Genomic DNA, 27,430 nt, shown 5'->3' on the forward strand with positions numbered 1-27,430 from the left:
ATCATCTAGTATAGGGAATTATAGTTTTCATCAAGCACTTAACAGTGCTCGCAGTCACCTATCACTAACATTCACCACGCAAGCCCGTTCCAACCGTTGGGTTTGTGCCTAAACCTTTTGTAGTAACGATAGCATGTAGATTATTTGCAGCCGCACAGACCACTCGAATCTGCCCTGAAATGCTTTCGGTCAATGCGATCCTCTGGCCGGAAACTCACAGGGGCCAATCCCTATACCAAAATGCCCTGTCGTGAGCGGGGATAGAACGGGCAGTGAGAAAGGCCTTGGTATAAGCCAGCAATAATATTTTTCTTGGGCCAATCCAGAAGTGCGGTGCTACCGAAGAAGACACACAGCCCTGTCAGCGGGAAACGGGCTCTGTCAGAGTCATGCGGGATCCATGCGTCGGAAATCCTCGTGGAGGTCCCCTCCTTTTCTTGCGTTACCGTGTTTTAAGTTATATTGTATTGCGAGCTGTAATGCAGCATGTTTAAAGTGGTAATGCATTAGCAAGAAATGGTGATATGATGGCTGAACCCCACGATCAATCAGATAGTAGAGAAGTGCGCGGAGTATACTGGCCCCATTATATAGCGTTCATAGATTATGAGAAAGGATTTGGCTCGGTCGAAACCTCAGCAGTCATTCAGGCATCACGGAACCTGGGTGAAGCCGAGCATTATCTAAGAATTCTAGAGAATATTTAGGATTGGTCGACAGCTACCGTCATTCTCCATAAGTAGAAAAGTAAAATACCTATAAGGAAGGGCGTACGCCAAGGAGACACAATCGTTCCAATGTTATTTACAGCCTGTTTACAAGAAGTATTCAAAACATTGGATTGAGAACAGAAGGGAGTATTGGTTAATGGAGAATACCTCAGTAACCTCAGATTTGCTGCTGACGTTGCCTTGCTATGTAACTCGGGGGACGAATTTCACAGCATGCTTACCGCACTGGAGAAACAGAGTAGAACCATGGGCCTGAAAACTAAAATTCAGAAAACTAGAGCAATAATCAATAACCTCGGGACAGCACAGCGAATTAAGATAGGTGGCGTTGCAGTGGAAGTGGTAAGCTAATATATCTACTTAGGCCAAGTTGCGACCTCGGATCCCAACCATTAGGCAGAGATAATTAGAAGGATAAGAATTTGGTGGAGTGGATTGGACCGGTTTTCTCACATAATGGATGGCAGCCGACCATTGAACCTTAAGAAGTGTATGACAGCTGCATCTTACCGGTACTCACATACGGGGCAGAAACTTGGAGGCTCACTAAGAGGGTTCAACTTAAGTTTGGACGACTGAGCGCGCAATGGAACGGAAGATGATAGGTGTAAGATTAAAGGACAGGAAGAGAGCGGAGTGGGGTAAGGAAGAAACGCGTGTTGAGGATGTAATAGTAGAATTTAGGAAATAGACGTGGGCAGGGCATGTAATGCGAAGGCAAGATAACCGTTGGTCATTAATGGTAACAGAGTGGATCCCTCTTGAAGGCAAGCGTGGCAGCGGGTCGCATAAAGTTAGATGGGCATACGAGATCAAGAAGTTGGCGGGCATAAATTGGTCGGTGTTAGCACAGTACCGGGATGATTGTAGATTAATGGGAGGGGCCTTTGCCCTCCAGTGGGAGTACATAGGCTGGAGATGATGATGATGAACCCTTCATGATATAGTTCTTACCTGCAATAAGGTTACAAGCACAACACAAAGCTATGTATGCTTTTATAGATCTTCATAGTAGAAACCAAATGAATAAACGTGGTGCAGGACTTTGCAGTCTAGATATCGTTTTTTTATATTTATAAGCCCTGATGGGATATCAAAGAATCATGCAAATACTAATGCTTTCACAAGCATTGCCACTGCAAAGTATGTTCAAATGTTCCATGAAGCACATTAGCATTCTGTCCATGCTGCCTAGTCGGAGTGCAAGAGATGTCAAATTAGACAATACACTACCTGCGGTGAAAGTGAATTGACATAAATAACGTGCAAAAATGGTGTTTGCATTTCTGCGATTTTATAGTCAACGTAATTACACGTCGAATTCCAAGTTCCAGTTGCGGTCAGTCGGGACCCAGAGATTCTTAACACACTCTCCTGTATCATGCTGTGACTGAACTTCCCAGCGCTGTCGCCAATGTTGTGATTGTGCATACCACCGCAGTCACCAATGTTGCGAATCAGCCATCCCGACGCTGTCACTACTGTTCGTACTGGGCCCTCTCATTGCAGTCACCACCATTGCGATCGGCCATCCGAGCGCAGTCACCGGTGTAGCGGCGTTGCCTTGCTCCGTCTGCTATCGACGCGGCGCAGAGCACCGCGATGAAGTTCTCGGGCCGACGAAGAGTTGAAGCAACGTTTATATACAGTATCTTCAAGTGAACAAAGTTACATGGCTCGCACAAAGGCGACAGCACGTCTCCACTCGGTGCACCCGAAGAGACTGGTGCCGATAAGTGCCGCCGAAGGATGCCGCGCTCGCTATGCCTCAGGGAGGTATTTATATTCCCGGGAGTCCGTTGTAGGCGAGAGCGGCTTGAATCGCTGCAATCGGGACTCTCGCTGGACGAAGGTTGAAATCCGACGAATGGAGGTGAAGCGGTTGCGTCAGCCGAGCCGCACCGACGGGGAAAAGGGAAGGGGGCGCCGTCGCCGTCTCAGCGACGCCGCCTCCAAGCATGTAGTGGCAAGACGGCCACCGGTCGTTCACCCGAGGGATGATTCGGCCGAGCCGCCGCGACGGAAAAGGAGAGGTGACTCTGCAGCGATGCAAGTTTGGGCCTGTGGGCCGCGGGTGGTTTGGCCTGGTTTGGTTGAGGCGTGAATCGGCCCCACTATCGGCACGTCGACCCGTGCAACGAATTTGGGCTGGGCGCTGGGGCACAACAATCGCTGTTCGTATGTCCGCCGTGGACTGGGTGTTCAGGGCTGCTAAGAACGAGTCTGGGTTACGTGCCGGTGCAGGTTGTGCCGGTAATATTGAACGTTATATTGCATGTAGACCTGTGCTTTTCTAGTGCCCAGATAGCACAGAAAGGTTACAAAACGTTCATGCTTCGGATTCCCATGACGATAAAATGGCTACAAAAACACTCGAACAAAACGCCCGCCTTTGGGACACAACTTATATCTCTGCTAATTTCCGCCTGGTTCAAACTTTTCTAGATGGTTTGAATCTGGTTTTGAAAACGTCGAGAAAAATCCGGTTTTGTATTGGGATTAAAAAGTACCTGGGAAATTTGTTTTCGGTGTATTACTGCATCGGCGTGTGAGTCGTCCTCTAAACGCCTGCAAAATTCCGCTTTTAATCTCGTCGATAGGATACCCTTATTATGTCTTTGTTGGCTTAATGCAGCGGCATTTCACTAACCCGATAGGCGATCATGTTGTGTCGTTGTTCTGGCTCTGCACGCCGTTGTCGAATAAAATAACCGAAACACAGCAGTGTGTGACAAAGTAGAGCGCACCGCACGGCATGCGTATTACACAATTTTCGGAACATTACAAACGCAATCCTTTCGAAAATTTTGTTAGTTCAGTGCAACACACTTTCAAACACTCGAATGTATGAAAAAACGTTTAATTCTTATTCAGAATGATTACTGTGCAATGAATATAAATTTATTGACAAGATGCCGCCCTGTCTCGCATCGATGTGTCACTGACTGGGCCGAGGCGACAATTACATGGCGCGTTCCTCGGAAAAAGGTGAACGTAAACAATGAGATTCAGCACAATGAGGTGCGACAACACGAGAATTTGAACCTCAAAGCAACACTTTTGAAACGGTTCCGGAACGCACTAGAGCCTCACCAGGAAAACACAAATGATGCCGGCCAATCCAGCCGACAGACACTGCATACGACACAAACGTTTTCAAACCACAGTCCTGTAGAATTATACAACACAGCCAAACTGGGGCGCGAAGAGCACAGGATTCTCCACAAGCCGGCGCTTGGGCCGCATGCGCAGTCTGTGCTCCACTCGCCCTGCCGATAGACGTGTGATGCATGAATGTCCGTTGCGCGCCGCGTCTGCGATGCGTGTCTGCTCGCTCCCGCCGACCACCACTTGACGATACATGGACAGGTTGATGCGCCGCCGCTGTGTATGGAATGGCCAGGGCTTGTTTTGGACTGTTCGCGCAAGCGGGGCGCGTCGCAGCTGATTAAACGTGCACGGACAGGCGGGGATAGAATATTTCGGACCACGCGAGCACGTGGCAATAATCGTCGCTTCTCACTCTTGACCCCAATAGAAATCGCAACAGGCCACACGCTGTTGGCCTGACAGCCGATCCGGAAATTTGGCACGTCGGTTTCTCGGCTTATCGGCATGTGTGGCTGTAAGCGGGTTGTTCGGTTGTTACGGCTGTCAATGCAGTGATTTTTTGGTCTAGCTATCGGTGTAGTAGCCTGTTGGTGCGGCTACGGGTTCGTTGGTCAGTCACTGAGTTTTAAGGATTTGATGGCCTGATAAGTCTCATGGCAAGATTGCATGTTGGCGTGCACTGACATACTATAGAATGCGGTACTGGTTTATAGCACACAAGCACGTAGGCCTTTCAGACTGAAAGAGGTAACACCAAAATAGTGAATGTTTTTTTATTCACCTCACTCTTAATTTTCGTAATGTGCCGCCCAGCCTTCGAGCAAGGCGCTTTCTTACCGCCCTCACACTCTTTCCGGCTGGCTTCGCAGATGCAGTCTCTTCAAACACCGATTACACTCCGTTCAGGCCCATAACATGGTCCTCAAGGACTCCTTGTTGAGCCATATAGCGGAACCCTTCCATCCGCATTGAAACTGGACCCTGGCAACATTGAACGCACGCACTCTGTATAGCGAGGGAAGCTTAGCTTTACTACTACAGGAACTCCCTGACATTAAGTGGGATATTATGGTGTTCAGCGAGGCCAGAGGGGCTGGAGAAGGTTTCATCGAGCTTACTAGCGGGTATATGCAGTACTACAGTGGACAGGCAGGAAAATAAGAACAAGGGGTTGGGATTTTTAATCGACGAAGAAGTAGCAGTAAACGTGGAGGAGTTTTGCAGCATTAGCGAGAGAGCCACGGCTGTTGGGATCAAACTAAAAAAGCAATGAAGGTTAAATATAGTACAAGCATATGCCCCCAAAACCAGCTATGCTGATGAAGCCGTACATAGATTCTACGAGGACGTCAACTCAGCAATGAAGAAGGCAAGAACGCAGTTCACTATCGTGACTGGAAATTTTAACGAAAATATCGGTAAAAGGCAAACGGGAGAATGAGCAGTGGGAAACATTAGAATCGACAATCACAGCTGTCAAGGAGATACACTGGTGGGATTTGCAGAGAGAAATAACCTGAGGTTAATGAACACAGTATTTTACATACGAAAGAATACAAAATATACTTCGAGGACTCCCGATATTGCCATCAAAAACGAAATTAACTTCATTAAAAGTGACAACCCGGGTGTCGTGCAAGACCTAGAGGTGCAAACTAGGATTCGGAGCAGCGACCATAATGATGGTTAGATGCAAGCTAAGGCTGAATACAACGAAACTCATGAAAACTAAGACCCCCCATGGAATCAGTCAGAGCCACATCGCAGGAGTAGAAATTAACTCTTCAAAAGAAATTTTCTCCTTTGAATGACCTGAGCGGCACACACACACAGAGCGAGAGATAGATCAAACTTTATTTAAAGCGGATCATGTCCAGGCTGCCAAAAATGGTTTTCTGGGGTACCTGGAAGGCGTTCAGGCGGGTATTCTTCTGGTGTCAGGGCACCACGCGTGGGCAATATGCCGGGCGAGGCGAGGACAAAGGATGGGGCGAAAATTGGCGTAGGAGCGGCCCAGCTTTTCCATGAGTATGGAATGTGGGATGGTAAAAGGTGAAGATTAAGTGAGTGGGGTGATAGCCTGCGTGAGGGCGAGTCCAGTAGGTAGGTTTAATGTCGGGATAGGCACCATACACTTGACAGTGGGGCTTGCCATCTTGGGTCATTATATAGTGAAGGATTAGGTCGCAAGGGACGGAGAGAGTCTGAGCCTGGCGGATGTAATTGCCTCCGCCGGATGTTAGATCAGAAGTGGGAGGAGGAAGATTGTGGCGGGAACTGTGAACATCCTGCAGCTGTTGCTCCTATAGGCGGCACGTTTTGCTTTAGGGCTGTAGTCCTGGGGCCACGGTTGAGGGTTGGTCGTGTTTCGATTCGCACAAGCAAGGGGATGAGCGCTTTCATTCCCTACAATAATCTGGTGTCCGGGGACCTATTCTAGAAAGACGTGCATAAATTGCGAACTGCCATGTAGTTGTGAGCTCGTGATGAATGTGCACAGGTAAGACGTTAGTTGCGAATTCTCGGAGGGCTCCTTGACTGTCCGTGTGGATAGTAATTTGGTGAGTTGAATGGTTCTCCTCTATGATCGAATCGGCAATAGCTTGTTTGTCATCGGCTTTAGGAGAATGTGCATTAAAATGTTGACGGATGATCTCTTCACGTGGACCTACCGCGACAGCCTTGGATATGTTGTAGGTAAACGGGGCGTCTGTGTAACATGTGTCACGTGATGGGCTGGAAAGATGGAGGGCTCTGCTACGGTGCCAGCCGTAGTCTGAATCCCCCTACGTGATCAAGCAGAATGATGTCAGTGTAGACCGGCCAACTGACAACCTATCATCGGCACTCAGTGAATCAGCAGCTGTGGGAAAATCAGCATATATCGAACGAACGGGAATACTACCTAAGAAAAATGAAGGAACTAATTGCCAAACGTAAGGATATGAAAGTGTCAATACCGTGGTTCGAAATAAATTGGCGGAGATTTGAATACTGATTAACAAAACCAAATCAAAAGACGTTCGTGCATATAACATTGCAGTGATCGAGGAAACTCTGCCAATAGGAAGAATGTTGAAAGCCACTAAGAGAAAGATAGCCATCGGCAAAGAGAGGATGTACGCACTCAGCGATGGGCAGGGAAACCGTACGCACAACATGAAAGAGATAATTAAGGCAACGGAAGAATTGTAGACAAGGCTGTATGCCAAGGACGTTAAACCGGGCAAACAACTGAGTATACAAGCGCAACTTGGGATGTCCGATCGGTAACTAGAAAGGAAGTTGGAAAGGCTCTCAAAGCCATAAATAAAAAAAACTGACAACGGCATAACCTTCTTCTTTTGAAGAAGGAATGATATATTGTACTGTAGAAGATTGCTGTACTATATAAAGTACGATTAAAGACTCAAAATGTACCCATAGCCTAGAAAAACGCCAACACTATTCTGACTCATAAAAACGGACATTTTAAGGAACTTAAAAATAACACACCCATCAGCCTACTCTCAGTTGTTTACAAGCTGTTTATCAATGCTATCGTTAGCCCCATAAGAGACAGCTTGGATTCCAATAAATCCAGAGGCTGTGTTTAGGAAAGGGTTTTGAACCAGGGATCACATCCGTGTCGCCAACCAAGTGATAGGAAAATCCAGAGTAAACAAAAACCCCTTTACATGGCATTTGTAGATGGCGAGAAAGCGTTTGTTCCCGTACTCACCGCAGCCGTGCTAGAAGCACTAAAAGACAACCTAATAAAGGAAATCTACTGAAGCGTAGGAAAGCGTCAGGTTTAGTCCCGAACATGTATAACGAATGACATATATCATGGATGCACGTTCAGAATAACCCTCCACAAGCAAACAGATAAATTTCCTATCTGAAACGGAGTAATACAAGGATATACCATCTCACCAAAACTATTCAGACAATGTCTAGAAGGGGTATATAGAAAGCTTGACTGGGAAAACACAGCATTACGCATAAACGGGGAATAATTGGGCCATCCGAGGTTTGCTGACAATATACTCTCGCTGAGTGAGAATGCAGAACACACGCAAACAATGCTTAAGGAGCTACAATGCTAAATGCCCTGCGGATAATAATCAATAAGAATGAATCTAAAGTAATCAGGAATAAGCATGCCAAGAACGTCTTCTTCTACTTAGAAAACGAAATGCTAGAAGCAATAACAGAATATAACTACCTCGGACAAATGGTCAGTGCTGACCCCAACCTTCAGAAACAAATCTGGTGAAGAACAGGCATGTGCTGGAGAGCACTTGGCAAGCACTCTCAAATAATGAAGATTAAGCTTCCTCTGTCCCTGATGAGACAAGTCTACAACCAGTGAGTAGTTGCGGTGATGACATACGGTGCTAAAACCTAGGGCTTTATAAACAACTAGAAAGCAAACTTACGTCGGCTCAACGGGCGATGGAACGAATATTGCCAGAAATGTGACGCAGGGACATGAAACGAGCTACCTCGAACAAAGAAAAAACTAAATTTGACAATATGGTAGCTCAAATAAAGAAAAAGAAAAGGACTAGGTCCGGCCATGTATTGAAACGAACGGACCAACAGTGGACAATAAGGGTAACAGAGTGGACACCAAGAGAATAATGGGAAGGCCAATAACACGATGCAGTCATGAAATATAGAACTTCGCGAGTAAAGAGTGGACTCGAGTGGCGCAGGACATGAGCGGTTCGAGGTCAGTGAGAGAGGCCTTCTCCCTGCAGTGGACCTGAGCAGCTTGATGATGACGGCGATGATGATATTATGATGACAATCGTCATCATCTTTACACGAAGGCACTTTCTAGAACTAAAACAGGAAGTTGGCTATTTAGGTTTTATCATATCTGCAGGATATTTTCTAAAATACATTTAAACTCGCAAAAGCACCTCTACTGGCCACGCCATTTATTGAGCCTATGGCCTTTTTTTGCACATGGCAAAATGCGTCTTTAATAACAGTCCATTTTACAGTGTGGTGAATTTTTTGCAATGGTGGGCAAGCATGGAAATCATTGAGGTCCATTGTTGGAAGTGTTTAATATCGCGAAAGGCTGGCTGCCAAGCTAAAGCAACAAATTCAGCTTTTTTTTCAGAGCTCGATAAAAGTTTTGTCACTGCAGCAGCGTTCAGCTGTATAAAGAAGGTTTTCTAAAATAGACGAAGATACGTATACCGACTTCTTTATTTTGTGGAAGCCTAAGCTACTGTGATTGTTCTGTCACCATGATATGTATCTGTCTCCGGGGCCCATCGTAGTTGAGTGGCTGCGGTGTCGTGTTAATTGGTGTTCGCAAAAGGATTCATCATGAAGGCATCCACAAGTATTTGCCTTCGTTGAGTATATAAACGATGTCTTAACAGCTCAGAAGCCACAGTGGTAGCGGCTTTTATCCCGTTGGATAAGTCATTTTTGGAACTTTAATTACGTTAGAGAGCACCCCAGGTAGAATGGTGGAAAAAGGGAGGCAAGGTGGCAAACATTTGTAGGAATGGATTATGTGCTTGTCGCCCCTCCCTCCCTTTGAAAAAAAGGCCACATTGAGCGCATGAGAGTCGAGACGCTGCATTGAGACGCTGTAAAATGATCGATAGTATGCAAAATTGTAAACCAATATGCGGATGCTATAAAAGCAGGATTACGGAGCCACCAACGCAGAAAAGTTGTGATACTTCTCAAATAATTCTTAAAAAGAAGGCTTGAGGTGCAAAAGCATCCTCTACGACAACTGCCCCGCCTGCGACGTACCAGTGTTCACATACCGGACGTATGGTAATCCCCATCCCCTACCCACACACTTGTGCTATTCTATTTCCCAGATCAGTAGCAGGTTAATACCATAAATTTTCTTAACCTGCTTAGAATTACGCTAAAATGGACGTCAAACGAAGAAAACCCCCCTTATACCAGGATTTCACCCATTCATGCGCTACGAAAAGGGGTATCGCTAATCTTGCTTTCCTGTATGTCATGCGAAAGGCATGCCACGATACCATCTACTCAGGTGTAATAATCACACGGAACAACTTCTCTTAGCTGTTTTTGGACTAGCCATTTTATCATCTCTGGCAGGCACAACCATCAACTGCATGAAACTGCATAATATTTTTGCAAAGATGATAAAAATACAACTGTCAAAACAGAAGCATACCTCGTGTTTTATTCCGTTTAACAGACTCCGTATTACTGAATGGTCCACACTTTTTAAAGCGACCCTTATTGCTGGTCCATTTATTTTTCGAGGTTTACTGCTCTTGGTGCTGTTGCTGCTGCGTTCTGGCCGGGATTCGCTGCTTTGTGACCGCTGTTGATGCTGCTTTCTAGCCTTGGTACACTACCCGAGACATGCACGCCTTACCTTATCTCGGCCACCATGGCTGTCTAGCAGCTCTTCACATTTTGTGTGGCAACTTTGCAACGCGGGCGCTTTTTTGATGGAGGCGATAAGCGAAGACGCCCATGTTCTCGAGATTTCGGATCACGTCAAAGATCACCAGGCAATCAAAATTAATCGGGAGCCCTCCACTACAGCGCGCCTTATCGGCAGTGCAGTGTCGGCGCGTTAAACCCTACAATCAGAAATAGGCTTTGCAACTTTGCTGAAAGCACCAGTGGGTTTAATCTTCCAGAAGATAAGGCTGGAAACCCCGCATCGTTCCCGCCATGTTTGGAAAGCATGTACCAGGGGGAGGCCTTGTAGGTTGCTTATGCGCAACTTACAAGTTGCATAAGTTGCGTAAGCGTAAGTTGGTTATGCGCTTCTCTGGGGTCGGCCGGAAAGTGACAATAAAATGAAGAGGATGAAAGTACCTATTTACATGTCGTATCTCTCGGTGAACATACCCCGGCCTCACCATTTCGAGAAATCAGCAACTACGCAAAGCATATCAGCACTGTAAAAGTACCGCATGCAACTCCGCGAAAGCTGGGGAAGGTCAGAGTTAAAGCTCCGCGTTATGTCGATTGAAAACAATGCGTGGGATCCGGCAACTTTTAATATAGCGTAACATATTTGCCAATAATAAAATTCGCTGAAAGCCTTCTGCAAAGCCCCAAAATTTCCAGAAGACAGTGCAAAATGCCGCACGGAGCACGTGCATTCGGTGTGTGGCGTTTTGGTTCCTGAATACATTTTCGAAGCCCGAGTGGTTACAATATAAAGTGAAACAGAACCGCGATAGTCATTTGCCTGGTAACTGCCCCAAGTATAGGTGCGTGTCCCAGTTCGACCCGTGCAATGTACGCTGGAGGTCTGAATATAACGGATGCAGAGCTGATTATTAGAGCAACTTCGGCCCGTGCGGTTGCCCTCATTCTAAGCCTCTCAGATAGACAGCCCAAATTTTTTCACACCTCTTCAAGAGGTTGCGTCCGAGGAAAATGTATAAGGGCATGGGGTGTGCATCTGGGCTGTGTAAACATATGTGTGTGTGTGTACATATTAAATGAACATCAGAAATCAGCCGCTGCACAGGGTTCCTTGGGGTCTCTGTCCTTGTATAGTATGTACTATGAAGTCCTCGATACGACAACACTAACCTTCCCACGTGTGGGCACTTGGAGAACCCTAGTCGCTTCTTGGCGGTTTGAAGACACATTTTAATGCAAGGTCACGAAATGATATTAGAGAAGTGTGATAAATCTATTGAACTAATTTGACGCGTAGGGATGTTTGTTTGCCGAATATCTTTCAACATTTTTTTAAATACTAATCCCACAGATTCCCTGATCGTATACTCCCCTAAAAAAACTTTCATCCCACGGTGTAGAAACAGTGCTGCATGGTTCAGTTCTCTCTTTAGGCATAACGATCTTATCCGAAAAAAGGTTTCGTCCTTGTCATCCAGCGCCAAAATTACTCACAGCCATTAGTGCAAACACGCATCAGTAGGACTTCGTGACCGTGACAAAGTACAATTCTGAGTGTCAGATGTTGGTGCATTTCCTCTGATACTGTTCCTACTCGTTCTGCTAAACACAACCTAAAAGCCCTTCATGTCGATGGCAAACCGTTGACTGCTTTTGTCGACACAAGTGCGCGGTTGTCCGTCATGGGCTCCTATCTTCGGTGGCGGCGACTGAGGGTCCTGAACCCGGCCCCGTCTCGTGTTGTGAGACTTCTCGATGGCAGATGATTCTGTAGGCGAAATGTGTACCGCTCGAATTGACGATGCTAGTAAAAAATTCCAGTTATCAGCGATTTTGAATACCTTCCCTCATGACGTGTAAATTGCCATTGACTACCCAGGCAGCACAGGACTGTTCCACCTTACTCAAGCCGGTGTACTTTGGCCGGTGATTTTCTGCCCCACCTTTCTACGGCAACCATGTTCGGCCCGTGTCCAAATGTGGGCCTTTTGGCCGTATACGGCCGTACTCCCATCACTGTCCAACGACCAGTGTCCGTCGGCCAGTCGACTGGCTTACGTTGATACGGCCAGATTCCAGCCGTAGGGCTCTGGCCATCCAAAAGCCACCCGTGTGCGGCCGAAGCACGGCCACCGGAGGACAGCCGAGATGCGGTCGTCGGACTCCAGCCGGAGTAAAGCTGCCGGGTTTCGGCCGAGCTACGGGCATTGTAGTTCAGCCACAGTACGTTAACTGTACTGAGGCCGGTGGATGACCACTGCATGCAGCGCAAGCAGATCACTCAATCGCGCTATCCAGCAGCACAAACCCACCATTTTGGGTCCACTGCACCCACATCAAAGTGAGCCCGCGCGCAACTACCAGCCATCCAGCCTTCAGCGAAGCCTGGCTTAATTATCAGCGTCAGTTTACACAAAAAGTTAATTTATGCAATAGTTCTCACAAATGGTCGTTCCTTTAATAGCTGTGCCTCTTTTACTGTAGAATACCGCAAATATTCATTTCTTTGCAGAGCTGAAATAGATGTATTGTCCAGGTCCTGATATCTTCTGTGGGGCGGCTTACCTGCAATAAACAAAAGGTTGGGGTGGGGGGGGCGGAAGGTGATACTTTAGTGCGGGGAATTTCACAAAAATGAAAGTGCCGCTTTTAGGCAATTTCTATTAAAACAATACGTTCATGCTCTCACTAAATCAACTATTTTTACAACAGCGGCTTGACCAGTTTTTTTTGTATATAAAACCAGTGCGAATGCCTTTACGAAGCTGTTCGGTACTCCACAAAACACTCAGCAGCATTCAATAGAATTTACTTCACACAAAAAGTATGTCCAGTATTTGCCTATTTTTCTTGCAAAGAAATTTTCTACTCTATCAACTTTTCTGATGATCTTTCACAGGGCTGATCCTAGAAGAGATCGAAGAAGTTCTTTCAGTTTCAACATTTTTTATGTTTTTTTCATTAGTTACGTGCACACGCCTTAATAGTCCAAAAGAAGTTAATTTTCCTCTAAACTCGTACTGCGTTAAGAAAATTCTAGACGTGCTGCGAATGACGCCCTTCTTCAGATAGTTGCAGTTGTATCCCTCTGTGTTCACTCAAGGAAAGGCGTAAGACAAGAGTTTCATATTTGCTTTCAAACAAATAACTTCGCAATTGTAGTATTCATACAGCAAAGCTTGCATACTCCAAGGAATAAAGCAATAAATATTTCATTGGTCAAGTTTGAATGCGTAGGTTTCTCAACCCGTCTGAGGCGAACCTGCGGCTCCGCAAGTTTGTTAATTAATTAATTATTCAATTTATTTATTTATTTATTTATTTATTTATTTATTTATTTATTTATTTATTTATTTATTTATTTATTTATTTATTTATTTATTGATATATTTATTTATTTAATTATTTATTTGTTCAGTTACTTATTTATTTATTTATTTGATGCCTGCATGCATTACAGCAGGGGGATACATAACAGTAAGCATCAAATATGAGACCAAATAACAAAAAAATTCTACAAAGCGACGGGAAAATCGTCATTATAAACAGTGGATAAAATCATACGTGGAAGATAATTACACTCTCATGTTAATCTAAAGTAAAATAAATCGCGCAAGGCGCCACCCTAAAGGAAAGTTAATAATTTGCTTCAAGCTACCGATCCCACATTGGGATATGTGTAATTGCGCTTTGGATATAGTTCTCCCCTTCTATTCCAGTTTTCGAATGATAGATATTACGAAAAATGTCAACCTCAGGTTTCGTCTATGATCTGTCCCGTCTTACCATTTAAGTTTACTTTTACTATCCCTCATCATAATTGGCAGTGCCAATACCTAATACGAATCGCACTGCCCTATTCTGTATGTTTTCGAGCGTATCAACCAGCTGTTTGCTCTAAGAATCCCAGACAACACATGCGTACTCCTACAGTGAGCGCACATGAGTGAAATACGGTTGTTCTTTTAAGTTAGATGGAAGTTCGCTGAAATTATATCTCGGAAAGCAAAAAACACGTGCCGCCGTAACTTATTTCGTGAATGTCCCTATTTCTATAACAACTCGTTAAATAAACTGCTCGTTATTTATATTCCCCTGCTGTTCTTAAAGCAGTGTAATTTACTGTATACGCATTCAATTTAAATGAAGGTTTTCTTGTAAAGTTGTCGTTAACACACTTTTTAAGATTCAATGGCTTTTCTGAATCAGCACACAAGGATGTTATTAATTTAAATCGTGCTGCAAGTATTCGGAATCACGTTCATTCGCTATGGTCCTGTAAATTACAGTCATTCGCCAACATTTTTAACAAAGATTTGAGGCCACATAAACAAAAGAGGGCCCGCAACGGAGCCTTGGGGAATTCCTGAGGCAGCGGGAACATATCCGGACGAACAACCATTGAAAGCGACAAACTGCTGTCTTAGAGAGATATACTCGGCTATCCATGCAATAACCGATTCGTTCAGTTTATTGCCCGCAATGTACTAACAACAAGGTGATATGAAACACCGTCAATGCTTTTTTGCCGCACAAGAAAAGAGTCAGCTACTTTAAGCTTATCTATCGCTAGAGCCAAATCGTGCCTGAACTCAACAAGCTGCGTTGAGCAAGAAAAACCCAACGAAATCAGTGTTTGCTAGGATGCTGGCGATTATGTTTAACCAAATGAGCCACATCCCAAGTGTAGGCAATCTCAATTTCAAACACCGCAACTAAATTCCCATCCAGGCTTCGTCACTCGCAAGGCTCTGTTATGGCAAATTCAAAATACCACTTGTTTCTAAATAGGCAGTCATAAAATCCCATGAAAAAAATCATAAAATCATAAAATAAAAATCATAAAATCGTAAAATCAGTCATAAAATCGTGCAGGGCACGAAGTTGAGCCTACCAATGCACGAGCATAGCCTCTTCTGCGTTTATTAAAACAATATAGTCTACATTGTTTTTCGCAGTATTTGTGTGAGAATAATAGCCGGAAACTTGCGCTTTTGCGCGCCCTTGCCTTTCTTTGGTGGGGAGTCCCTTACATGGTGCCACTTGAGCTCCTGCGTGGTGGCCACTTGCTCGACACCCTTTAAGGCCACTTATTTTGGTGAACCACCGCCATCTCGGGTCGGACATCGCTGCCGGGTCGATGTCTCCAATGGTCTCCATTTCTTGAGGGGGCGAATAGCCTCGAGCTGATGCGTCGACGAAGCCGACGGGCGAGGCATCGTAGCGGCTATGACTGGCGAGGTTTAGCTCACCCGTCGGTGTGGCACAGTCTTCTTGTGGCAACAAATCGCATTTCGATGGCCTAAACGTTTCCCTGGTAATGTCCAGTGAGTCCTTGCGCCTTGCCCGTTCACCTAGAACACTCATTACTGTTTGACAAACGTAGTTCGTTCATTTAAAACGCAGAAACACTGTGCGGATGAAAAATGTGTCAGCGCCATTCTACTCCCTAACGGCTCTTTCTTCACCCAGGGAAAAACCGGTCCTGCATACGCGGGTCTTCTTTCAAGCACGTTTGTGCATGAATTCTCGGCGCCAAGTCGCACGCCGTTGTTCGCATAATGACGTATAACTTGATACCTTACGAAGGCCGCCCTCCCCTTGAACACCGGTTTCCGAGAATTCTGCGTCCGTTCGCTTGCTGTAATTCGGCCGAGGACCGCTAAACAAATGAAAAACGTACATTCTGAGGCCGTAAGTCAGCCGGTCTCCTTTATAACACCGCCTGCCCGAAGAAAACGAATATTCAGCCGCCGGACGCGCAATTCACCCTTGAAAGAGCGGATGCGCGATAGCCGCTGTACGGCCGGTCTCCTTTCAAACAGCAACTGCCACAAGAATACGGATATCCTGTGACCGGTCGCTTGCCGTGCTTCGGCTGAACACCGCTTCCCGAAGGAGAAACGGATGTTCTAAAGCCGTACTCCGGCCGATTTCTTTCTCAACATCGGCAGCCGAAAGGCAACTGAATATCTTGCAGCCGGGCAGCTGCCGTTGTGCGTCTGAACACGGGCGGCCGGAGAAATACCGAAGCGCTGGTTGCCAAATGTTGGCCGTTCATGGTATGATCAGTGGCTGCCAGAACCTGGATGCTGGGCGGACATGCCAGAAAGCCGCCATAGACGGGCCGGTCTTGGGACACACTTTCTGTGCTGCCTGGGTATATCGTAGGCCGTCGTTCCGTAATTGACTGCAGCTCAGGGATTCCTCTTCTAGAGCTGCTACTGGCTCCTGCTACCGATGGAATTTTCACGCGCGGCTTCGTTCAACTAATCATATTCGGTTTAACGACATCACCACATGTCCAGTATGGGGATTTTATCGTTTTGCCGGTAACGGAGAATCTGCTCAACCGCAACGTTCCCCTCCCGTTCTAAGGCGTAACGGTAGCGAAGATTCGAGCAATGCTCCTATTCCTCAACTTCGTTCAATCGACACGCTTTCTCCACCGAGGAATGCCTCTAGCCTTGTTCTCACCCTCAACATAATGCGAACTTTCCACGATGACAGTCTACGCTTCTTCCCACGACGAAGCAAGTACCAAGGACTCAGTAGCACCTGCTACGTTCACTATAATGGTTGTGGCGGAACATCCCACATTCCAGTATTTAGAAATATGCTGTCTCCTCACCACCTATTCGGACATGTGTTATCTCAAAGTTCGCCCCTCAGGGCGGGCTTATATTGCGACGCATCGTATAGAAATCGGTAATGCGAGTCGTCTTCGTGGATGCCAGTATGGTGTCTATCTGGGCCAAATGATGTATCATCACACAGAAACTAATGAAGTGTTTCGGAAAAATCTGACTTAATCTTAATCTTTTCTAACGGCATGATCAATCCTCCATGTGAAAAAAGCACAGATAATGGTGGTTTAGCGTTGAGTTTAACAAAATTACAAATGAGGATATTTATCCCATCTGTCGCGTTGATGACGCTGTCCAGTGCTTGTATGGTGCCTAAGATTTTTCATCAATTGACCTGCAGTTCGGGTAGTGGCCAGATTGCTGTCCAGAAAAAAACCCATAAAAATACCGCGTTCGTAAGGCGTGGCGGATATTCACAAGTTGAAGACATGCTATTCCGACTTTGTATTGTGCCAGTCCGTAAAAACATTAATACACCCTTTCACGCTTTTAAATCGTCAGCGTGTCTGTGTAATCTTGATGACTTTGTTGCCTTTTGTCCCACAGTTGAGACGCACCTCATTCCAAATCTTTTGGATTTTCTTGGGGTTTATCAGCAGGCCGGTTTGTAACCTAATTGAAATTACAGTTTCGGGCACCGTGAAGTAAACATTCTTGGCCACCTCGTCGACTCCTGTTGTGTCCAGGGCGATTCCGAAATGATACGTGCCGTCAAAGACTTCCTTGTTCAGCGTGCCGTGCACGACGCTGAAACCTTTACAGGGCTGAGTTCCTATACGCCGTTTGTTGAAAGATTTACTTCTGTGGCTCACCCACTGACCGATGTTCCTAATAATGCGAAGAATTCACTAGCGGACAAGAGCAAGTTGCCGCATTCCGGAGCAATGCGATTACTCGGCTCCGATGAAAGCTGGCATGAATAACAGCGGCCATGAACCAGTAGCTGTGTTGGTCGAAGGGCGAACCAACAGAGGCAGGGTGATGTCTTATGGAAGCACTCTTTTGCCTATATTCGAGCGCAACATATTCAATCAAGCTCCAATGCCTTGCTCTTGTGTAGGCCATGGGAAAATTTGTAGCGTATCTGTGTGAGCGGATCTTTTGAGTTGTAATGGACCACCACGCTATATGCGGGCTTTCTTTACTGGAATACCCAACAGGACGGTTAGGTAGCAGGGCTTTACACCTGCATGGGTATGAATATTCAGTGTCCTACAATGTTTTGTACTGTGCAACGACGCGGACTGCGCATGTCGTAACACCGTCGAATAACTTGACGCCGATGAGCTCGACACGAACGCCTGTCTGCACTGTCTGATCCACACAACAGTGGTGTCCAGCAGCGATGCATTTCGACGTTTTGATCGCTCATCGACAGTCTCCACTCACCAGTAACATATCACCCTTAAACGCGTACGTTCTCTAGGATGGTGTCCTATTTCGCCGTACGTTTTGTGCTGATGGACCTGACATGCTCTTTGCACTGTCCAAACAAATTTGCTTGGATGTCCTCAACCAACTCAACGACGCTGCTATCGCCACCTTAGCGTGTACCAAACTTACGATCACGTCCGCCGGCAATTTTAGAGGCCAGGTATCAACCAATCTCCACGCCGCTACGTTGCATTCTGCGATTGATTCCAACATCGCTAAACGCCCCCGTAACGTACAGCAGGCCCCATTACAACTGAGCCATTTCATCTCTATGGATTGCATATCTCAGGCTCATCTCCAGTATCCCTGTCTGGAAAGCGCTGGTTTGTGGTAACGATGAACTGCGCTACCCGCTACGCCATTACACAAGGCTTCCTACAAGCAATGCAACAGGGGTTGCGGATTTTAGGGGCGAAGCACCATTGGACCTCGCTTGTCCGTGGCTTGTCCCTTAGCGTCCGTGTACATAGTGTTGCGCATCGCGAGGAGCATTAAATTGAATTGGATTGTATTTGATTGGATTTGTAATGGATTGGACTGGAATACATTGAATTGTATTGAATTGGATTGTATTTAGAATTGTATATACTGTACACACGTGTTGTCACTCATTGACATGCGCGAGTGGACGATTTTCACAGGTGAGTATTGGTAAGAACGATCCCCAGTGCTTCGCGCACTCGTCATGATTCGCTTCGTGGAGATGCGTGAATTTTTTTTCTCTTATTGCCATGATCTCCCGCTAAGACACTCGCCGTCACCTACATACACACCGTGCTGCACTCTTTCCGCCAGATGTTGTCATGGCCGCATATCATCCTCAGAAAAATGACCTTACTGAGCGGATCAACTAAAGGCTCACCGCTATGCACAGAACTTCCGTGTCCGATGACCACCAATATTGGAACGATATACTCCCCTGTGTAACTTTCACATAAACGTATACCCGACCGTATCGCACCTGATGTTCACACTTACTCCTCCTGTTTGGACGTGAGCCTACCTTACCTTTGGAGACCTTTGAGTGGGTCAGTTGAACGGATCTCCTAACATCCTCGCGACACCAAGGCAATGGTGACCTAGCTTTCCAGGTAAACCACGGAAAGATCTGAGCTGCTCAGATGTATCAAAACTCTCGGTGTGATGAACGAGGCCACACCTAAGTCTGTTCCGGGCTCCTTGGTTTTAGCTTGATCCCCTTCTCGCCGCATTTCGCGTCGTGAGAAGCGCATATCCCACTCCACTGAACCTTATTGAATAAAGCATTAGGTTGCCACCGTAACGCACGAAACTCTATTTTACGCCACCGCCATTTGTCCGCGGTCCCGACACCTGCCCTCATTCAGGTTATCTGACTGAAGCATTATGACACACGGTACACATCTTCATCTGACCCTATATCATAACAAGCACCGGGACGGTGCTTCTGCCATCGCTGGTTAGAGACGGCGGGCGTTGATGTCACATATAATCTGCAGCCTGCGCAAACAGCACGAAATAGTTTTGCTGATGTGGAGCGACGGCCAACCTCCTGTTTTGTGGGAACGTATGACTGCACTCCACACGCAAAGCGACAACTGTTTCGAAGTAGAGATGGAAGGAAGAGAGCGCTCGGAGATCGGCTAGACAAGTTGTGTGCCACCAAGCTGCCGCAGTGCCCGTGGCCTCTATAGGATGTTTCTTTGCTAATATACCTTTTGACGCCTAGTCCTTGTGGTCCAAGAAGACAATATACAAAGAGGTATTAGGCATATACTACTTACGAAATAATGACTTAAAGTATTGTCGCTCGATAACATCAAAAGCATGGAAGGCAACTTAAGTACGTGCTAAGAGTTGTGAATGCGAAAACATCCCCGTCCAACTGAATGTCGCATTGTGCTCTTGGAGTTTGGTCGCTGGGAGTAACGTTTTGGACTTTATTCTCCGAGGCATGCTTTGCAGCTGTTTGATTAAATTTCAATTGTAACTATTAGGGATTTTTGGGCTTGCATGTTGGTCATATGCAGGAGTCATCAGGGCCGTGTGGCTCACTCTTTAGGTGCCGTTATACTCGGGGGTACATCTGGTAAGGAACACCGGCAGAGGCAATTAGCTATTTTCTTTTTTTGTCACTGTATAACGGATGAATTGCGAATAGCGGTTTGGTGCCTGATCTTCGCGTTTCAACGCCTTTGCCATAGTCAGTGATTCAGGGCAATGGAATTCGATCCCGCATTGTATTCCAATGTGTAAATAACGTTAAAACTTGATCCCTTGATGTGCGAGGGCGATTCCTCAAATCGTTCGCCAAGAACCAGCTCGGCATTGCATGGTACCTGTACGAAGTATTGGGGTGAAGTTTTGTTGCATTTTTCTGAATTCAGACATCTTATGAGGTGTTCTGGCATGAATAATCCCCTTTCCGTACTGCCCAAGCGGCTGCCGGCGATCACGCACATCGTTTATTCCCGACAGAAGTGCAACGCGACAAGGCGCAAAGGGCACCTGGATTCCCGCTAAATGCTTACCAACAGGATGTCGATTACTTGCTAGGGAACGCGTCGCTGGAAATGCGACTGTGTATGCCTTGAACCGAGGGAGAAGGTGTTTTCTTGTTAGGTGGCATTAGGAGTTTGCCATACACGTTGTCACGTATGCGCTGCATGTCGTATAGGTCACAAATGGTTCTGGTATATTGACAAGTTGGGTAAAGTTTACGCAGGAGGTAAATGGCGTTCAGGAATGGGCCTCTAGAGTCGGCGAGAATTGTGGGTGGATGTAGTTACCTTTGATCCAAATGGAAAGTGTTTGAATGTCTGGTAGGTACTGGTGGCAGAGGCCATTGCCGCTGTTCAATTCGCCTCCATGAGTTCTTTGCTATGCCGCAGGCGCTGATACCGCACTACGGCATTTGCGCTTTATTGGGCGCTTGGTGGTGTCCAATAAAATATTCCTTAGTGTTTTCTAACCGGCCTTTGAGTCTACACGCCATATATTTGATTCTCGAGTAGTTGTGCAACAGCTGCCCTAAATAGTTTCACCTTCCGCTTTGAAGGGGTTTTTAAATAGACTGGGCATGCATTGTTTGAGAGTCATGATTTTTCAGAGGCAAAAAAATCACAAAGCATGCATTCACAGAAGTACTCATTCGTAGGGTTTGAGTAAACGATATCCTAATAATTGACCCTGGACAAAAAGTGAAGCAAATGTTTTTTGTTGTTCACGGCTGTTTGAGTATTGTGTATTTGGGCACACCGCGGCTCGTCGCAGCCTATATCGTTGTATCAAAGTTGAACCTTAACTTTCAACATGGTTTCTAAATAATGTTTAGTCTCTGAGAATATACTCGTTCATTGCAAAATATTACAACTATGAGTATCACTCTCCCATTTTACCTCTTGGCGTTTCTCGTAGCCTATAAATTACAACGCAGTTACTGTGTGTTCCACAGCACACTGTGCTCTCATAGGAGAGAAATATAAACCATTTTCTCGATCGCAATTTCTATCGCAATAGCAAGTTCTATCGCAATAGCAAGTTCTATCGCAATCGCAATTTCTCTATCTTTTCAGGAGCTCTGATGACGTTGTAATTGACGGCTACTTCATAGAAAAAGGCACAACAGTGCTTCCAAATCTATGGGCTATTCACAACGACCCCAATCTTTGGCCTGACCCGTACAAGTTCAACCCTCACCGCTTTTTGAACGATGACGGAACTATGACATCGCATATACCTGAACAGCTAGTGCCTTTCGGTATAGGTAAGAGGGCCTAATTTTGTTGGTAATTTGGCGCTTTTACATCGCTTTTTAAGATAAATTGACTACAAGTGACCGAAGCTAAGGAACCATCATACCACGTTTTCGAGCGGTTACTTCAAGAATGGTGTTCGAAAGAGTCGTAACTTACAATTCAATTATGCTTGCGGCAACGTGTCTGGCCTTCATTCCAGATCAGGTATTTGTAAAGAAATGGACACATGTATGCACCTTTGTTCTCAAATGGAAGTGTAACCATCTTGTTTCGGCCGTTTAATGATTATGTAACCTCTTTATGGCAAAGAAGCCTCGGTCAACAAGTATGCCACTTAAAACGCCGTATAATTGAGGCTCGTAAATCGTAGAGCCTCTCTCGGAACTTGCGTTTTTCTACTACAAATTGCAGTATATTCTGGAAATACTCCACTGGCAATAAATGCAGCGTAGTCAGCATGCTGCGAGAATATTACACCATGCGACACACGGCACGGCGACCACCCTGCTCTTTTCTGTGAATTTCATCAATAAGGCCTTCGAGTTGACTTTTCCGCTTTATTAAAGACACACGTTTCTTATGACATAGCTATACTCCTGTAATACTTGTGCGCATGGCTCGCTTTGCCCAGTTTTTGTTCTTTAAAATGCTTAGACCCCAGTTTTACCTCACACGTCACTTTCGCCGTAAGCATGAATTGAGTAGTTCCCGATTGCTGCTCACAAGTCAAGGGTGAAGGGAGCCAGAATGCAGAAGATCCTTCCAATATAACAACTAAATGCATATCTTATCGTCCTCTCTTTGGTTACGACACTCATTTCTTCTCCAGAATTACACAAAAGTTCTGTTCCCGGAACTTTAGTGATTACAAGTTGGGTTTTTCTTTTTCAGTAGGTTTTTTGCACTCGCGTGAAAGACATTTTAATCAGAATAAGCCACAGCCTCTCATCAATGCTCTTAGCTTGCCGAAACTCGAACATCTGGCGCAATGATTTGGGACCGAATACAATAAGATTGACTTTATTTTCAGTTCCAGTCTATCCATATCCATTTCTTACTGTTTCGCTTGTAGAAGAATGCTGATTTTGTCCTCATCTTACTTTTGTGCCAATCCTAAAACTTTGTCCATTACGATATTCCAAGAAACCATTGCGAGGTATTTTACTGCATGTTCGCCTACATGTTTCTTTTGTACCTTTGTTCGATATTTCTTTATCGAAGTAGCTGGTGGAGTATGTTCTTTTTTACTTAAAAGGCGATGATTAAATATCCTTTCAGAAAATCCTCCATCCAGACTACACAATCCTGGTGGTGGGCGGTACACAAATAGCCTGCTGATGCACTAGAAAATGGGGTTTTGTCTGAACTATAGAAGCAGGTCAATCAATGTGAAAAAGACCCCACATTTCTCAGAAAACTAATAAAACAAACTGTCTTAGTGAGATTGAAGTAAAGTGAATAGTATTTACGCTGGCTGTAATTTCAACTGTGGTACTACGGAGCAGCAGATTAGTACGGAATGCCTGTACGACTAGCGGTCGATGATGACTTATAATGACCTTTGAGAGAACTCGCTCAACGTATCGTGCTTCCGAATATTAAGCAGTTGGTTAGGTAAATTTTCATAGAGGATGGCGTCATGAAGCCTCAAATGGACATCGCCAGAGCCGTCTCTGAGGGCAAGTGCCCACGTGACTGTACAACGCGTTGAATAGTAAGGTGCGACGGGTGCTCACGGGTAAGCTTAGTTAGATTTCAAGAAGAATCACAGAGGTCGGCGCCCATCCAAAAAATGCTTCAGAAGGAATGCTCAATCGCTACGGATGCGTCTTATGGAAGTATTAAGGGAAATAGGTGTCAGAAAAGTTCGAGGTGTCCACGTAACTTTGTTTAGGTTGGTAAAGGCGTACCAAGAAAAAACTAGGATGGTGCATGCTGCACTTTTATAACTAATGCATTCGTCATTTGTAAAACACCCACCTTCCTGGTGTGAAACCGGTGGGCCCACCTATACACATAATTGAAGAACTAAAAAGGCAGTTTTTTTCTTTAATATGCTTCGCCCTCACGTAAAGAGTCTGGGCAAGCACGCTATTACAGGCTAATGCGCCAAGTTCGTAATATATATATATATATATATATATATATATATATATATATATATATATATATATATATATATATATATATATATATATATATATATGCTACATGCATAGCGAGGGCCTCTGTTCTGGCGGTCTTGGTGCCATAGGGAGCTTAAGAGGGTTAAACGCTGGTCGACCACTCTCGACATGTCGTAGACATTTGAGTCACGGCCCGGTGGTTAGAAAGAAGGTCCCATTCACGCCGAGAAGTCGGAGTGGCGCTGGCTACCTCCCCCAAGCACAGGAAACAATTGCATTGACATAAATACCCCAGAAAGTGGAGGGGAAAAATAGCCCCGCCGGTAGCGCAGTGGTTATCGCACCAGACCGGTATTCTGGAGGTCGTGGGTTCGGATCCCACCTGGCGGGCATTTTTTCTCCACTTTCTTTCTTTCCAAATTCTTTATCTGTTTCAATGAACTATCATATCCTCCCCTTTGCTTTCCGAGGTTTTCTTGACTGCCAACCCTTATTTTCTGTCTTACTTTCGACGAGCCCCTCATTTTCTATTCTGATTCGCTATATATATATATATGTATATATATTTATGTGTGCGTGTGTGTGTATAAATTTCTGCATGCCTTACCGGAAGGCAAAACTATGGCAGTCTTCTAAAGCATATTTTCCTTTATACTCCTAGGCCGTCGGTCCTGCCCTGGTGAAATGTTCGCCTCGATGGAGATCTTCTTGATGGTGACATTTCTGCTGCAGAAGTACCATGTGGTCCCGGAACACCCTATTCGGACAGATTTAAATGATCCCAATCTTCGTCTCCCCCAGCACGTGCCCAATAAGTTGCGGTTCCTGCATCGACAGATTTCGAAATCTTGACATATTTTATTCCTATTGTGTAACTTTTGATGTTTATTTCCTAACCAGAAAAGGCTGCGAAATAAAAGCCCTTACGTGACACAACAAAAAAAATGTGTGTTCGATTCACCCAGAGTAGATGTCAATGCAAGAAGAAAGGAATCGTTACAGCTTCTAATCGTGTTGAATATTTGGCATTTATGCACCGATGGATTTTTTTACAGTTACTATTCGTTTGGTAGTAGCACCTCCGGTATAGTGGAAACATATATTGATGCCAAAAAAGGCCATAGCGTGTTGTTAGCATCGTGCAAACGTTTCTTGCTGTGAATGTACAGGCGGGGACCTAATATTCCGGACGACGCGAGCGCGTGGAAAAAGCCACCGATGCGCACTCTGGAGGCCTGGAGCCTGTTGTCGAGACCAGCGCGGAATGAATGCGCATCCTTTTTTTACTCCCCGGCACGGTGATTTTCTCGCTTCCTGGAGCGGTTCCACAATGGTCACTGAAGCACGGCAAAGCGACGCTTTGTAGCATTTCTTTCATCCTGATGGAACATTTGCGGACTATGTAATAATTGCTCCGGATTTGGCGCAAGTTCTGATAAATGTTTGCGGGGACTGTTTTCTTTGATATGTTTCTGGTTTGTTCTTTATCGTCAATACACGCTGAGACTAGTGGCTCGCGAACAGCGTCGTCGAATGAAGTTTGCGTGAAGCCCAATCACAAGGTGCTGCGCTATCGACAACGAAATGCTACAGAGATGGATCATGAGCCTTTATTCATTTTGATATTTTGTATACTACTCGACCACTGAACTTGTCTTTCAGCTCGCTTTCCGCTAGCGATAAAGCAGGCAATTGTCAAGTTTAATGAAAGAAATTATAAGTCGTATAATATATATATATATATATATATATATATATATATATTCATTTATATATACACCCCCAAGCACAGGAAAAAATTACATTGCCATAAATACCCCAGAAAGTGGAGGGGAAAAATAGCCCCGCCGGTAGCGTAATGGTGATTGCACCAGACCGGTATTCTGGAGGTCGTGTTTTTGGATCCCACCTGGCGGGCATTTTTTCTCCGCTTTCTTTCTTTCCAAATTCCTTATCTGTTTCAATTGTTAGTTGTGTAATAAACGGCCACCGGATGGTGCCACGTGTACTGCAGCGCGCATGCCTGCTCAAGAGACCCCGTGACTCACCGCAGAGTGCGCGCACCGTCCTGCACTTTTGTGGCTTTTGTTTTTTCGTTTGTACGGGCGTATTGTCTTACTCCCGCGCGCAGCGCGCATTACGTTTCAATAAAGAAGATGGCAGCTTGACGGCCGCTCGTCGTTTCTTTCGGCTCCTCGCGAAGCTGCCGCATTCTGTGCTCTTCGCATTGTGGTCATGCTGCACAAACCACAAAAACTAACAGGTTATGGGCCCAGGACGGTGCATCGACCATAATTGGCGAAGAACTGCAACGGACTGCTTTGTGATGAGCTGCGAAAGTTTCGACCATGAAGAAGCGTGAACACAAGGCGGCGGTCACAGTAAGTGGCGGAACGACGCGGCTGCGGAGAAACGAAACTGTCGGGAAGAAGGGACTGACATTGCGTTGTGCTCTGCAGTTGTGGCGTGAAAAAGAAGAGTATTAGAAGTAGAGGTTGTGCGTTTGCCGAACTAGGGGAAGACCATTTCTGTTTGGCATTCAGTTCAACATCAAAATGGCAGCATCAGACGAGTTCAGGCTACCAAAGTTGGCGGCGGACAACTACCATACCTGGTCTATAAGGGCAAGAGCTGCTCTCGTGCAGATGGGATGCTGGGACGCCATCGAACCCGGTTATTCTGAGGAAATGACGGATAAAGAGAAGAAGGTAGACAACAAAGCATTGACCTTTCTATTCCTCGTCGTTGAGGACAATTACCCGGATGACATCGGCGAAAGTAAAACTGCGAGAGAAGCGTGGACGACGCTTGAGGAGATGCACTTGAAGTTTGGACTGCTGCATATACTCCAGCTAATGCGTGATTTCTTCAACGTAAAGATGAGGAATGAAGAATCAATGCAGAGCTACATGGGAAGACTCATAGAGCTGCACAGAAAACTGTCAAGTGTAGGACATGCATTCACCGACAGAGAAGTCGCCTTGGTGATGCTTATGGGGCTTCCAGCATCGTACGAACCGCTCATTCTCAATTTGGAGCAGGACGAAGAGCAACTGAGCACGAAGGTAGTGAAGACGAGGCTGCTCATTGAAGAAAAAAGAAAGCTGCGTCGCAATGAAGAGAGCGTCGACAACGACGACAGTCAGACTAGGGCGCTGGTCAGCAAAGGTTGTTCCACGTCCGACAGCAAGCAGCAAAACGACAAGATGAGCTATCAGCCTGCTCATAAGAAAGACGACAAGATGCGCCAACGG

At 45.6% G+C, this 27,430-nt stretch overlaps 1 protein-coding gene across 2 annotated transcripts in view; it reads left to right on the forward strand.

Annotated features, from left to right (window-relative positions):
• Positions 1 to 25,398, forward strand: part of LOC144166518 (vitamin D 25-hydroxylase-like) — a 55,193-nt gene extending 29,795 nt beyond the window's left edge. The window contains exons 6-7 of one of the 2 annotated variants that reach the window (XM_077696027.1): positions 21,868 to 22,058; positions 24,838 to 25,398. In XM_077696027.1, the coding sequence (XP_077552153.1) occupies positions 21,868 to 22,058; positions 24,838 to 25,028 (382 nt within the window). In that variant the 3' untranslated portion in view covers positions 25,029 to 25,398. The remainder of the gene's footprint in view (positions 1 to 21,867; positions 22,059 to 24,837) is intronic. The other variant, XM_077696026.1, reaches the window with a different exon arrangement.
• The last annotated feature ends 2,032 nt before the right edge of the window (positions 25,399 to 27,430 follow it).

This window comes from Haemaphysalis longicornis, unplaced genomic scaffold, assembly GCF_048455015.1.
Source record: "Haemaphysalis longicornis isolate Haplotype H1 unplaced genomic scaffold, Haemaphysalis longicornis Haplotype H1 scaffold_174, whole genome shotgun sequence".
Classification (NCBI taxonomy): Eukaryota; Metazoa; Arthropoda; class Arachnida; order Ixodida; family Ixodidae; genus Haemaphysalis; species Haemaphysalis longicornis.